Source organism: Vidua chalybeata, chromosome 1, assembly GCF_026979565.1.
Source record: "Vidua chalybeata isolate OUT-0048 chromosome 1, bVidCha1 merged haplotype, whole genome shotgun sequence".
Taxonomy (NCBI): Eukaryota; Metazoa; Chordata; class Aves; order Passeriformes; family Viduidae; genus Vidua; species Vidua chalybeata.
The window spans coordinates 14886692-14902643 of NC_071530.1; the positions used below are offsets into that span (position 1 = coordinate 14886692).

General features: G+C 42.4%; 1 protein-coding gene and 1 long non-coding RNA gene across 5 annotated transcripts in view; one reads left to right on the plus strand and one right to left on the minus strand.

The window, feature by feature from the left end:
* Nucleotides 1-14067, minus strand: part of ZEB1 (zinc finger E-box binding homeobox 1) — a 119877-nt gene extending 105810 nt beyond the window's left edge. For both annotated transcript variants that reach the window (XM_053949227.1, XM_053949220.1), the window contains exon 1: nucleotides 13986-14067. In XM_053949227.1, the coding sequence (XP_053805202.1) occupies nucleotides 13986-14043 (58 nt within the window). In that variant the 5' untranslated portion in view covers nucleotides 14044-14067. The remainder of the gene's footprint in view (nucleotides 1-13985) is intronic.
* Nucleotides 13307-14950, plus strand: LOC128791514 (uncharacterized). 3 transcript variants are annotated; one of them, XR_008432065.1, is made up of 3 exons: nucleotides 13307-13560; nucleotides 14176-14262; nucleotides 14651-14950. It is a non-coding gene; the product is annotated as an uncharacterized LOC128791514 (long non-coding RNA). The 3 variants fall into 3 exon arrangements; XR_008432064.1 differs by lacking the exon at nucleotides 13307-13560 and adding an exon at nucleotides 13595-13811; XR_008432063.1 differs by lacking the exon at nucleotides 13307-13560 and having other exon boundaries at nucleotides 13836-14262.
* The last annotated feature ends 1002 nt before the right edge of the window (nucleotides 14951-15952 follow it).

Here is a 15952-nt window from a genome sequence, read left to right on the forward strand (position 1 = left end):
TTCTGCCACATGCCACTTCATAACTCTGCAGCAGGTGCTCTTAATTATCACATCCTAAACTCAGGATTCCAATCCGCTGTTCTAGTATTTACCAACAAAAAATTACCAAGAGATCTTAAGCATCAACCTAAAGACTGTTATAACTGAGGGATAATCCTGTTTATTAATACTAGGACTATACTTTACTAGTGTATTTAGTAGTTAACCAAATGTTGACTTCCAAACTAACAGGTACTAGCAGGACTCAAAGTCCTCAAAAAGTCCTGATTTAAGTGAATTTGTCTGCAAGGGACATTTAGAAACAGTGTACTGTTTGGTCAGACAGACTGACATACCATATCACTTGCCACTAATGAAGAGCAATCATTCAACTCTAGGAAGCAAGGACACTGGGTTTCACACACCCCATCCCTCAGTGGTATATACCCCATCACAAGACTTCTTTTATAGATGTTTGGAATATATTAGCACAGATCCTTTCATATCTGCAAACTTTCCTCATAATACGGTGTTTGAGTCAGCTGTGCCACCATTACACCTTAAACAACATCGAAAACCACAAGTAAAACTATCCACCAAAAGAATATTTTTTCTGTACCTAAATACTTTTAACATAATGAAACCCCCATTTTCCACATTTTCTTCTGGTTAAGTGAAGAACTTTCAGCTGTTCTGCCACTCTGCTCTTCTGCAATTTCCTGTATCTGTCCTGAAAACCAGCCACAGCACAACACTGTAGCCATGCCAGCCTGATCAGTCGAAGGCAATACCCTTCTCAGTCCAACACGTAACTATGAAAACCCTACAAAAGACAAGAACAGGTCTAGATCTTTTTATTCATATTCATAAATGCAACTCTCCTAAGCTGCATTAATGTGCAACATACTGCGTTCAAGAGTGCCAGTTTAGTCACAGATGTTGAAAGATTTGTAAAATATGCAGCTAACTCCTTCCCCCCTAAGAGTTCACTTTCTTATTCTTACTCAGATGTCTTTACATCACTTACCAGTGAATACACCTCCCTTTCCATCTGTGACTGCAGAAACTAGTGGCTTCCTACTGTAAACCACAGCAATCACATGGGGCAAGGAAAGAGGAGACAAGAAAAACCCCACAGATCTCTCAAATTAGTCTGGAATGTATTGTATTTGTCACCAGTTACAGACTACCCATTGTGAGAGGTAGTTAACTAAGCTTTCGTTTTATCACCAGCTTCCTTGCTAAGTAGCTACAGTCTTCAGCACCATAAAAATAACATATTATTGTAGAATAAATTCTGAATGCAAAATAAAAATGTATGTAAAGAGAACTAATTCTGCTGTCAAGGGAGCAGCATTTGTGGAGCTCTATGGTATTATCAGTTTTGGTTGTTTCCTTTTTCCTTGGGAGAGGGTGGAGGAGGCAATGGGCAGCAGACTTTATTGGAGGAGAGGAAGGGAGCAGAAATTTTTAGGAAGGGTTTTTGCTTAAGGCAAATCAATCCAAGAGACTGGGGAAAGTTGGTGTGTAACACGTAGCTGAAGGACACAATCCTTACAACAAACAGTACCCACATACAGAACAGTCACAAGGAGACCCGGCAGCAGCTAACAGAATGAGAAAAATAAAGCTTGTTCAAACAGTATTCCCATTTTACGTATTAAAAGTTGCAATTCATACATTTTGCTGCTAAAGCATAGATTTCCAGAGTCCATTTCAGTTGTAACCACAGCAACATATTGAACAGACCACAACAAGCAAGACAAACTACACCAAATGTCAGTTAAGAGGTTTGTTTAATTAAGTATTTTAGGACAAGTTTTCCATGTTTTAACAATATATCCATATTCTATATACCAAATGGTTTTTATCCTGACTTGCCAGTTAGTTTGGAAGCTCATATATATCAGAAGCTGTCTTAATTTCCTGAGCAGATGCAAACCAGGAAGATCTTCTATTTAGCATCAATTAATATACTGCACCTGTTTTTTTTTATGGGGGACAGTACCTTTTAGAGCTTGAATGTCATAAAACAAACAATCTCCTTGAAAGCTATAACTGGAAGTTACAAGTGCACAAGCAGCCACTACTGCCTACTGACGCAGTAAGCTGTTGAAAAATCCTCTTGATTATCTAACACCGTATTCTTACAATGGGTAAGTATAGCTGCCAAAAAAAACTTGATAAGATTCCTCATTAGTTTTCCTGCTACTATGCTTCTGTACATAGCCTCATTTGTCTACTTGAGCCAACTCTCTACAGCTTTATATTTCATGTCCTCCTCCAGCATCTGGATTCCCTGTGTCTCAGCCATGCTCCTGGCCCAATTTCCTTCAAATCTGTATTAGCACATCTTCCAAAAGACTTAATAAACCTAACACACTTCTGCAGGGCAGATTATGTAATCCTGTAACTAAGCAAAACATTACAGATAAAAAAAATTAAAAGAAAGGAAAAAACCACACACACTTGCATGATGAAAATGAAACTGAGCCATCATGCTGTTACTCCCTTCCCTCCCCCACACATATAGAGCAATCAGGAATAGCAAATAGTACATCACCAATTTAGCTCATAAGTATTTTCCTGCTAGAACTGTCAGCACTGCTCTGTAAAGCACCTAGGAATACTTTTGACAGTTGAAAAAAATTAAGTTTATTTTATACCCAATAACATGATCACAACCAAAGGCTACTCTCTCCATCTCCAGTACAGACATCCTCCATGGCAGGCTTGTCATTTTTTGCTTTATAATGGAGTCATTTTATTGTATGCAAGAAGCCCCAGGCATTCTGTACAGCCCATTACTCTCTGCTGCCCACATTCAGATGGCTAATCTGCTATCAGCCAGAAGCTTGACAGACAAAAGGAAAAGGCAGGACAACAGCTCATGCAGCTGCACATGCGCGCACACACTTCAGCTACAAAGTGTTCCAACAGTAGACCCAAGAATGAACAAGACACGCATTGGATTGACAGTCCTACTTAAACTGTGCTTGAAGGAAGACATACAAATTCTTTAAAGGTAGACAGGTTGGGGAAATATTTAAGGGATAAAAAGCTTCATTAGAATCCTATTAAGATACTTTAAGGCACAAACCTGGAAGACTTTACTTAGTAAGCAAGCACCTTGGAACCTCTGAAAAGTCAAACACTTTTATTCTGAGAATTTGCTACACAAGACCTTCAAAATGCTTGAAAATATTGTCAAAAGTTAGGAAGATTAAATAAGAGTTAAATATAGGCAACTGTAAACTATTAGAACAAGATATTTGACAAGCTTCAGATTTCAGCACTTCTGTTTTCTTTCTGGCTCAGAAAAGAACTCGCTCTTTTTTAAAGAGTTGTATACATTTTCTATACGCCAAATTATTGTGACACCATACATATGAAAAAGCAAATGCAATTAAACTGATTTGCGTACAGTACTGCATAACAAGGAGCTTTTAAATTTTTTTTTACAGTCACGTGACATAAATAAATGGAGAAGGCTTGCAACTTCATACTAAAAGAAAATGCCTATATTTGCTGGAGTTCTTAACCACCTTATTTTATTTCACTTCTGAAGGAAAGCATCTTAGCACTGTCACAAGCAGTACTGCCAAAAACATTTTTTGAAGCATCAGATTCACAGACAACAGTTTGCATCAAACATCTTGTAAGAATTTCTGTCAGGATCATAAACCTCTGCTGTGTGTCATGATTTTCATTCAACTAAGTCTATTTGTATCCTTTACAGCCGGAAAGCTAAAATTCTCCTTGTGTGAACTGGCTTAGTTCACAGAAACAGAAAGTCTGCCACTAGTTTTATTCACTCATATGCTGAGGTAAAAGCCAGGCTCATCTTTCTAAGGTGTTTGACTCCATGATGTAACTACCACATGAACTATGCAGGCGTGATTAATCACGTGGTGAAACAGAGAGAACTATGGCATGTTATACTGCATGATGTGTCACTGGAACTATTTCCCTTTTCCTAAGCCACAACTACCAATTAAATTCTGCTTCTCATTTCTAAGGTATTATTTCACTATTGTGCAGAAAGTCTCCCAAGATTTTGATTACACTACAGAACCTATTCTATCTTCCAATATTTGCTCAAAATCATATTTAGTGTTCCAGGAATACAGTATATCTGTCAATTCCAAATCTGGAAAATGTACAAGGTAAGCCTTACCATGAAGGTCAGAAGTTGTCAGAATAGTTTGTTACATAGAATTAGTTTCTGTGGTTTTACTATCATTACAACACTTATGAACAGAAGTCTATCTTGTGTTACTACTGGGAGCATTCAGGCCAGTCTAATATATTAAATTATTGGATATAACTACAGATACACACACATATATATAGATGTAGATATAGATATGTCTACAAAACAAATCTGCACTGGAAATGCAAATTTACTTTCAGCACTCAGCAGCTAGAATCTATCAAAATAGGTTGTTATAACAAGTCATCCTACAATCTGCTCCCATCTAAAGTTTAAAGTTGGCAAGAATACTGTTTTCTTGTTGCCTTTCAGACATGGAAGTTCTGAAATCCCCTACTGAGCCTTGTCCTGCAGGTCAAGTACTTGTCTCCTTCTGCAGCCATCTGCAGCATCTCCTCAACGGCAGCACATCCCCAATGATACTCTGCAACCTTATCTTCCTCTCCCACATGTACAAGGTAAGAAGGGGGGAAAAATACTACATTTGCATATGTAATTATGGTACAGCTCAGCAGTGAGCAAAAAATTACTGGAAGTTGAGAACAGATATGCCTGATGACCACACCTTAGTATTTCAAATGAAAATGCTTAGCAAGGAAGGGGAAGGGACAGCAGCAGGGAAGGAAGCCAGTCATTACAGCTCCAAATCTGCTTCAAAGCCCTTATTCACCACCTCATGCTCTTTACCAGGCAAACTGTACCTAGGCTCTTCCTGTGAACAGCAGCATAAGAATGAATCCAGTAGTGTGTGACTGGTTCTATTTTGCTTGACTTAACCAAATAGCTGTGCCAGGAATTCTATGAAGAAAAGGAAAGGCTATGGAAAGATATAAACAAAACAGGATGGAAGATTAAACGGGTTACAGATTCTGAACACTATCTCCTTTTCCAGTCTAAGACTTAACATGACTTACAGTAGATAGCTTACAGGAACTTAAGAGGAATGATAAAATGGACTAGGTGATGTGAAGAAGGAAAATCTGATACATACCTAGAAGCACACGAGGCAAAAATACCTCAAGGCATTAAGAAAAACTGTTTGAAGAAAAGTGCATCTTAGGAAAAGGGACAACTCATCTCCCTGATGCTTCTGGGCATTAATAAAAAATTATGTTACCCTATGTAAGGAGGAAGGTGTTAGGAAAACAAACAAATAAAAAGCCCAACCTGCTTCTTTAGGGACCTACCAGTTCAACAAAAATTAACTTATGTCTTGTAGTTAAGACCTGCTTTCTCTATTCTTTAGGTTGTCCTTTTGACCTAATAGATTTGCCCAGGCCTTTTTCAAATCATGCCACATCTGTGATATTTTGCAATATCATTTTGCTTTCTTCCACATACCCATCTGTGGATGGATGCCTACAAAATAGAACAGAAAATTGCCCTCACTGTCTGTCAGCTGCCTATCAAACAGAATTGGGAAAGGGATATTTGCTGGAATAATGAAAACATTCTATATCACAGTAACTGAAGGTGTTCTCTAGCATCACTGGCCCAACTAGAATTTGATCCTAACAAGGACAGGCACAGTAGTTCATAGGTAAAAATACTCTCTGCCATATCAGACTCTTAACCCCTTTACTTCTAGTGCTGTCCATGAAAACCACTCTCAGAATCATGGTGAATGGCAAGGTTTATAACTAATTTATCTCCAATGATCTTGCCAGCTCCTCAGTGTTCCCGATCTATCACTTGACCTGTGAGAAGCTAAAGAACAGAGGAGCTGCAGAAAGAGAGGATATCTGCATCAGAAGAAGTACAGATTACTATGCAGTTAGTTAAGGAACAGTTGTTTCTTTTCCTCCTGATACACTCCCATATCACGGAGAGTTCTTGGTGTTTAGAGAAGTAATTTTACATGTCCTTTCACTGAAGAACAACTGCTACTCATATTCACAGATCCTAACTGAGCAGGATGCAATGTCATCACAGCAAAGAATTTTTTTCACTCTCTTTTTCAGTTATAATTAAGAATACAGTCATCATTAGACATGTTCATTTGCTTTACACAGTTCTCCAAAAATAGGAACAATGGAACACATTGAAGGGAGAGCAACAAGAAAGATTCTATCAAACAGAAAGCAAATATTTGTAAGGAAACCAATAAAGGATGCCCATTTTCAGGTTTTAACCTTTGGGTGACAGCAGCTGTTAACCAAACTGCTTTTAAACAACAGGGGTAAAGTCCTCACATCAAGGAGATTGTGACAGCTGGGAATGACAGCTGAAAAGGAGAGAACTGAAACAGGCTGCTTTCAAACAGTACTGACTTCTCAAAAATGAGAAAGCATATTTTTAGTTAACTTCTGTTGCTTTGAAAAGGCATGTTAAAATAAAATATATAGTTACATTACAGTAATGGCATCTCAGACAATCAGAGTGAGGCAAAGTAAAAAGGCCTCCTTTATTCTCTATTGTCCTTTCTGAGGACAAATGTACAAGTCTAAAGAAACATGGTTAATATGTTCAGCACTATCCACCTGAAACATCTGAATCCTGCCTCGCTACTCCACAGATAAAAATTTAATACGTTTCTTCTTTCTACTCTACCATCGCCTATCCTGCTAACACATTAATGTAAGCTGCCGGGTACTCTCACAAGGAATTGGATGTATAGGCCAAGATACAGGAAAATTCAGTACATACATTTTTACTGCCTGAAAGGTGCTTACATACTGTGTGATGGAAGTAGTATTTTTTTCTCAAAAGTACTGAAATAGACTTATAAAACTATGCTGCATTTAACTGGAATCAGCATTTTATCCATCAAGTCTCACTGGTCTTGACTGGGCTTCCCATTCTCCTTGACTGTCACTCAGGAATACTACTTATCTATGCAAAAAAGAGATAAATTATTAAATAAACAAACTGTAGCTCAATAGGAAAAACGAAACAACTCTGGTCTTTCCTTGAAAGAAATGGTCACAAAGATTAGAAAGTTGCAACTGTGGACAATTCTTTAAAATATCAAACTTTTGTTACTCTTTCCAACAACTATAAAATAAGATGCAAGGAATTGGAGAACCAGAAAAGCAAATCAAGACTGAGAAATACATAATAATTAGCTAAAGAATCAACTCAGAGTATTAGAGTTAATGGCTCATAAAAGGTTTAAAAAACTTGCCAACATAACATGGAAATAGAAAGCGTTACAAAACAATACACTCATGAAACCCCCTACACAACTCAACAACGATTCCAGTATTTCAAGGCATCACCCAGCCTACTGAGTTTAAAGCTATTTACCACTGTGATCTTCTCATGCAGCAGCCAAATATATTCCTCCCTGGAAGGCCAGTAAAGTGCATCAAATCAGGTATCAGACCTTCAGTGAGAAGCAGACTACACCCCTGCCTACTCCATACACTCCTTCATACACGCGTTGCAGCACGCATGCATACAACCCTCTGCTCTCCAAACTTTGCTTGGGGGTTTGTCCATTTTTTTTTTTTTTTAACTACTAAAGACTTCAAACAGCATTTCCCTCAGCAGGAAAGAATCCCTACCCTAATTGATGTATTGCAGTGTCTCATGATTGGAGCTAACCACACATCTTCACAAATGAAGATATGAGAACACTCTTCATACCCACCTTTGCTTCACACTGCCCAGGCAGGAGCAGCACCCACCTGCACCCACAGCCACTTCCCACACAGCTCCACCTGTGACAAGCAGCTGTGGTGGTAAAACCTAGACTTGCATGTGTTTGTCCCAGTTTAGCCAACTTATCAGGCCTGGCACATATTTATGCATTCCTGGGCAAGTTTTGTTTTGAGGAGGGCTGATGCTTTTTTATTTACTCACCATTTTCGATTATTAGAAATACCGGTAATACACTGAGACTCTTCTCTAGTCCTTACTGTCACAACAAAACCAACACCTGATGAAATATTTTCTGCCCATATGTTAAACTCCAAGAAAGCAGTCTCCTTAAAACCCTCCACCTCCCAGCAGGGGTGTTGAAGTTAACAGTGTAGTCTTTAACTAATTCCTTCCTGATGTGATATATTTTTGCCTACCCTTCCATCACTGAATTTAAGATTTGGGAGTACAAAATACCAGAAGACAACATTCTACTTCTCTGGCACATCACTACATAGACTATGAAGACAGGAAACATCACCAGTGAAAATACTATCTTAATGCCATCTAAAAATGGCTAAAGACAATTTAGTTTTGCATCTCGCCACTTCTTTGCTGAAAGCAAAAATATTCCAATAAATATGAAAGAACTTAAACAACTAAGCTGAAATGAACAGTAACTACCAAATGACAAAACTATTCTTTCCCTTTAAGGCTCTAGATCAAGCCAAATGCAAGGGCAGTCCTGAGGATTAAAAATGGATTGGGACTCAGTCTTGCTATGGACTTCCTGTGTGACCTTGGGTAAGTCACTTGAGAATTTAGTTCTCAAAAATAACAGGCCTATTATAGCGGCCAGAATGAAGCACCAATGTTTCTGAGACCACAAATGAAAGACAGGGTTCTGCTTACTTGCCCAGAACAGAAAAGATCCTATCTGTGAGTGCTCTTGAAAACTGTAGATAACAACCACCAAAAATTCAGGAATATTGATGTTAATCAGCTGAAAGTTAATCTGGAACTGTACTTTGAAATATGGTGTGAAAGCCTACATAAAAACAGAGTAATTTTCGGGTTTCAACCTCTAGCTTTGGGTATTTGAAACCTATCATGGGTAGATTTCCAGAGACACAGTATGTACTGGTAAAGATCGGGTATACAGTTGACAAAGCACACCTACTCCAATCAACTTGCAATATCAATTAGTTAAATGGTTTTGAAGTGACTACAAACAGCTAATGACTTGAGAGCAATAAGCCTATATTTTTGGTAAATAATAATGACTGAATTTAGAATGCTTAAGAATTCAGGGATGCTTAAGAGGCATTTGGCAAAATAATGTAGTTTCAGCAGTTGCTTTGCAATAGAGAGCAGTTGATCAAAAATCAGTTAAAAAAACCCCAAGCAAAAAACCTACAACCCAAGTTTCATAGAAGTTAATTTTATTTCTTTACCATAGTAATACAGAGTCCCATGCATGTCAAAAGCGTCTGCCATACCTCACTGGCATTTTAAACTCTATTAAAACAGATGTTTCCACATGAGGAAAGGCATTACAGTGATATTTTGATTTCAGAGTACTTCAGCCTCTCCCCCCAGCACTGGAAAGCTTCTGTAAGAAGAAATTACAGGTTAATACCACAACTGGAGTCTCAGTGGGGAAGGAAGCAGGGAACAGCTGTAGAACCCCTTCCTCCTGCTCTGTCCACAGAGGAGCTGCTTACAGAGAGCAAGGGCCCAACCAAAGTCAGTAACACCAATTAACAGGATCTGTCATAAAGCCCAAAGTCCACAGAAACCCCTCCCAACTGAGTCTATCTGATGTAACTAAAAATATTCAACAGAAAATTTGGACTGAATTCAAAGAAGTCAAATCCTTAGACTTCTAACTAATAACATTGAGTGATTTCTATGAGTGGGAAGCCCATGACAGAAGGAAAGTTTCATCTTCTTGCTACTTTTCATTAACCCTTTCAGCAGCACATGTACAGAGCCCTACAGGCAAGGCAAATTGTTTCAGGAAACAAATTACCTTAAAAAAACCCCAATTGCCTCAAGTAATTAATTACCTTAAGACAAATGCTAAATGCTTCACAAATGTTAAAATAACAAGCACTGATTGCTGACAGAAAAATGAAGAAATAGCGACCTTTTTAAGAGAACTCGCATTATATTTCAGTAGCTAACACTAAAACAGAAGTACCACTTGTTTAAAGAGAGAAGGTTTCCTTGGTCTCAAACAGTTAATTCAAATGTCCACGTAGACCTGTTCACTGTGCCTGGAATTTTAACTCAGGCTACATTTCAAAATCCCAAATTGCACACTTAAATTAACACTAGAGTGAAAACATGATACCTAGCAAAAAAGTAAAGGCAAGTGGGCAAAAGAAGACAGGCACAACCAGGAATGTTGTATCCCAAGTGTCACTAGCACCTGACATCCTGCCGGTAGTTAACACCTTGGAGATAAAAGAAATGTGCTTTTGCCTTATTCAAAGGGACTCACAGTTTTCTTACAGTTCTTAGCTGGTAGCAAAACTTTATATGAAATTGTTACCTAACAGAAAAAAAGAGTGAAGAACCAACCGTAAAACAACTGAAATAGCACTCTAACGAGTCAGTCCACATAACCTTTTAGTAATGAACTCACTGTGACCAAGGCTGGCTTACATCTTCTCCTCACATGTACCTGACAGCATGCAGAATTTACCCAGATTCATATATTCCCTCTTTTTACTATTAAACACGCATCTGAAAACCTGAAGGCATACTTGCATTATTTTCAGAACATCTATACTTTAGGTTGATATCTTTTTACACTCTAGGAAGGAAAGTTTTAAATATTTTGTTTTACTTATCTCACAACATTGCTGAAGAACAAGATGTGTCACTTTTAGTTTTGCTGTTTAATAAGAACTAAGATAAACCCATAACATACATGAGAGAAGCTAAGAAAGCAACTAATCCTGACTGTAAACCAACTCAAAATAAGAAAACCTTTGCTGATATTGAATCTGTTTGAAGTCTAGACAGGAGTCTCACAAGAGCATGTCTATGTAGATGACCAGCAAAAAATACCCAAACTGTGTCTCTCTTTCCTCCTCTTCATTTTTCTATCAAAAGAGAGAGAGAAGGGAAAGAAGTAGATAGGATGAGAGACTCCCAACCAGTGCTTGTGTTTCTGCTGTATCACATTATCTCAACGCTTTGTTAACTCTTCTGTTGTAGAAGTTGTTTGTGTATTGGCCAGAACTAAGGACAATGACACAGGGTAGTTTCCTTCAGGTAGGAAGTGCCAGATTTCCTTGTAAGTGGAGGCTTTAATGGCAGCACCAATCTGCTCTTTGCTGACCTCCTGTAGGGACCAATAAACAAGGTAGAAAAGGAACCAGCTCCAGAGTTAAGATGATAAGACTATCTTTCCAGTGAGAGTTAATGTGCCAGAATGACTCCCAAACACAGAGAGAAAGCAGAGGAAAAAAAGAAAAAGCAAAAGTTTACAGTGTAAGAATAGCTGTGTTAAGTTTAACAAGAGATAAAAAGAAGAAAAGTTTACAGTATAATAACTCAATGCCATAGTCCAGTATTATTAACTGGCATACTGGATGTCTAGTGCAATCTCTCTGTAATAATCTCATATTCTGTGGGAACATGGAGAGGAAACAGCATAAAAATGCTTTTATTTTTTATACTACAAACAAGCCAGTTGCTTATGCATCTCCCCTCTGCCCATTCCTCATTAACAGAAGATACCTATAAGAACCAAGTGCATTCTGCGACTTTGGGAAAAAAAAGCCTCATAATTATTCATTTTAAAGGTTAAAGGGTTAACATTTTTTTCTATGCATTTTCTTCAGTAAATATTTGAAAGTCAAACATAAACTCACTGCTGAGAAATCTCTATTATCCAGATTCTATTATCTAACCGATCCTGATGCTCCAATGCACAATGACTTAAGTTGGTTTTAATTCCTCAGTAAAAGGAACCAAAACCAGCCTAAACCAAGACACACTGCATTTTACATTACAGAACTAGCTGATAAAGACTCAGAGGCTTTTTATAATAAAGTGGGTGCAGCAAAAAGGTCCAAAAGTGATGAAGATGAAAGATACCTGGAACGATACCACATCTTATACACCTTTTGTTTTCTGCAAGTGATACACGCTGCAGACAAAACGGTTTGTGCCAAACAGCCTTAAATCTGGTTTTCTAATATTAAGCACAAAGGAAAAACACTGACAGCAAGCGTGGTAAATAAATCCCTCCCTTGAGAACGAAAGCAGCAGACAGGAGGGGGCTGACATGCATGCAGGAGAAAACTAAACACCATCTTTTTTTTCTACCTGCACAAGTTGCCATTTGCTGCAGCAATCAAGGATCTATTTTTCCCCGTCGATTTCAAAAGCCAGGTTTTCAGAAAATTTCTCTCTCAAGTCATCTGTTGATATGCTTTAAGAGTATGGTATTCATATCTCTGGATCTTTAAGAGAAAAATCCATTTTCTTTCCTGTTCAGGTAAACATGTTTACAGCTCCTGCACAGACGCTGGGTGGTTCAGACTCACATGTCACACATGTTGTCGTCAGCAACAAGAAAAGCCCCTTTCTCTGATCATCCACATTTTTAATAAGGTAAAGAGAAAAGCACTTTCCAAACTTACCTTTAACACAGCCGAATCATGAGCCAAATATAAATATTTACACCAAGACATGGAATTAATAACATGAGCGTGCAAACAAGAATACTTGCTAGCAAACGCAGACAGCAGAAATAAGAAAACCTTTTTAAATTCAACGCAACCAAACCAACCCGTTAGCCCCTGGAAAGGACGTCATTTATCACCACGTTATGCCCCGAACAGTGAGGATTAGAGAGGTGAAGCACCGATCGTGTCTCCGATCTATTTCGGATACCGTTCACTGCATATGAAAACATCTCAGATCGCAGGCAAAGCCTTCCTATCTGTGACCCTGCACAGGAAATGCCACATAAAACCTAAAATTGCCAAGGAGGGTTACAAAATCGCCTACTCTACATCCTATTCCGAAGAGTCGTGCTACGAGGACCGAACTACTTCTCCATTTTCCAGAAAATAAGTAGAGAGTGGGTGTTACGAGCCTTTATTCCCCCCGCCGTGTACCTTCCCATTGCATCTTAAAGTAACACACGTACCAAAGGGGAAAAAACACCACCCCACAGCAGCCCTTAAGCTTGAAATGTAAATGTAATTCCTTATATAGACTGCAGCAGCTGGTCACACACGCACGGAGAGCGGAGCGGGGGCCCCCGGCCAAACCGTTACCACCCATTATTATACAAACAGGTACCTCCGAAGCCAGAGGGAAGGGAAGAAACTTCGCCGCCCGCCCCCGCCGCCCGGGCGCAGCCCTCCCTTCCCCACCGGCCCGGCGGGGCGGCAGCGCGGCCGCGGGGCGCCGCCGGGCACCAACTCTCGGCGGGGCGGGGAGGCGCGGAGCGGGCGGGCGGGCGCGGAGCGGGGGCGCCGGCCCGGGGCGGCCGCGCTGCCCCCGCGCGAATCGCCGCCCGCTGCGGCGGCGGTGCCTCCCCCGCATGTGCTCCCGGGTGTGCCCCCTCGGGGACGGCCGGCGTCCCCCACCGCCGCCCCAAGAAAGGCGAGCGCCGGCCGGGGGCGAGGAGCCGGCCAGCTGCCGGGCGAGCGGGGAGGAAACTCCGGCGGGCGGCAGAGGCGCTCCCGGGCGGGCGGCGGGGCGATCCCGCCCGCGGGGCCGGGGGGAGGCCCCGCTCCGCCCGGGGTAGCGCGCAGGTAACAAGTTTCGGAGTTGGGGCTGCCGCGGCCGGGCGGGCGGCGGCCGCTCTCCCGCCGCTCCCCGCGGGGCTCGGCGTCCCCGCCCGGGCCGGAGGGCGGCGGCGCGGCCGGGGGCCCCCGAGCCCGCTGCCGGCGGCGGGGCGGTCGCGGGGCTTGAGGGGGAAGCAGCGTGTAACGGTCCCGGACAGCGGCGGAGTGCGGAGGCACCGCTAGGCGGAGGAGGGAGGCGGCGGCGAGGGAGGCTGCAGGTAGCGGATATAACGGTGCGGAGGGAGCCGCGCTCCCGGCGAGCCGCGGTGGGGGAATTACTTTGGCGTCCGCCCGACCTCCCCTCTGCGCGCTCGGGACGGCTGTGCCCGGCCCCCGCCCCGGCCCCGCCGCCGCCCCAGCGCGGCCGCGGCGCTGCCCCGCGGGTGACTGACCGTTGTTGCGGCGCGGGTTCGGCTGCTTCCTGCGCTTACACCTGGGGCCATCCGCCATGATCCGCTCGCTGGTGTCTAAATGCTCCAGTCACCTCCTCCCCCGCCCGCCCCCCTCACTCCCTCCCCTCCCCCCCGGACCTGGTTTACGACACTGGGTGGTTTTACTTTTACATCACCTTCCTACACCTAGCGCTCGCCCGGAACCTTGTTGCCACGGGAGACGGGCGCTTTACGGCAGCGCATTTGAACGGCGGCGGGGGAAAAGTTACGCCCGCAGGTACCGGGAGCGGCGGCGCCGCCCGGAGGGGCTCGGGCTCCCCGACCCCCGCGCCGGCGGCAGCGCGGGGGGACCCGCGGAGCGGGGCGGAGCCGGGCCGGGGGTGTCGGTGGTCGCCGGCCCCCGGGGCGGCGCAGGAGGATCCTCGCGGGGCAGTCCCGCCGCGCCGCGCCGAGGGGCCGGCCCCGCGCCCGCCCCGCTGCCAGGTGCGGCTCCGGCTGCCGCCCCCAGGTGCGGCGGGGCCGCGGCGGCGCGGCCCGGCTCCCCCGCCCCGCGGGGCTGTCCCGGCGCGGGGCCGCGCTCCCGGCCCGCCGTGCCCGCACCTGGCGGGGCGCGCAGCGCTGCCGGCGCGCCCGCGGCTCACCGGCACCGGCGTCCGCTCTTACAGGGCCGAGCGAGAACCAGCAGCTGGACCACGGTGACGCCGCTCCCACCGTGCGTGAAGTCTGCCGCGCTCGGGCTTCCCTTAGTCACACTTCCCGGTTCTGCAAAGAGGAGGAGAGGTATAAAATTCGGTGCCGTAACGAATAAAAAGAAGAGAGGAATTTTTCATGGATAATTAATAAGCAATCTCTGTTGTACTTAATAAACTTATTTAATGTATATAAAAATTAAAATCACCAAACATTTGTGCTATTTATTTACTCTTGCTTTTCACTTCAGGCAATAAAATAATTTATTAAGTTTGCTTCTAGGCTTCCTTATTTCACTTTTTTTTTCCTTTATCTTGGCATGATTCTGTAGAATTTATAGTTCTGTGCTTCTGGGGAACTCTTTTATCTAAAGAAATTAAATGTAATTAAATTAAATTTCAGTGAAAGCATTTCTCTTAATGGGATACTTTCAATAAGAAATTGATATATTAGAGAACTTGAGGCCTTCAGCTGTTCTCCATTGTCCTATTCCACATGTGATGTATTCATATTCTGTGAATTCCCATTCTGTGAATGAGAATTCACGTTCTCATTTCATGGAAGCAGCATAACACATCTATAGGAAATGAACTATTGGACACTGCCAGTTTATGGGCATACCTTGCATCTGAAGCTCCCACAAAAGTCTGGACAATCAGAAGTGCTTAGAAAAGAAGTATTGGGCTAAAATGGGTGCAGATTTAGGTAAAGATCCAAAGGGATATTTTCTTAATCAATTGTACCCTCAAAAACCCCCAAGCCTTGGCTTTGCATACTTATATGAAAACAGTGGTTGTAGGTACCAATCATTTGTCTGTTAGTTCTCAAAAAATCCTTTAAGTTTAGGTGTATTGTTTTTACATACGTGTCTTTACTCAGTCATGGTTGGCTGCTGACCTCAACGTTTTAATAAGGATCTACCTAAGGGTGATGAAAGAAGCTAATCAAACAGTACCAAGTGCTTGATGGACTAACAGGAGCCATTCAAAAACATTAGATTTGGCATCAGCTGGGAGTACTGAAGCCCAAATGTGAGGGTGGCTAAGAACTGCAACATGAAACTACCTGTAAGATAAAAATGAAACTTGTCAGCTCAAATTTTGAGTGAGCAAATTACAAATTTTAAGGCAGAGTTTTGTTTTTAGTTCAACATCTCCACTTGTAAAGTTTCTGCACAGAAGATAACCTGTGGCTGTGAAATTGTTTGCAAATGAGTGCTTAAGGTGTTTTGGAATTGTTAGATGCTTTTTATCATTCTGTGGATGAATTTGAGGATG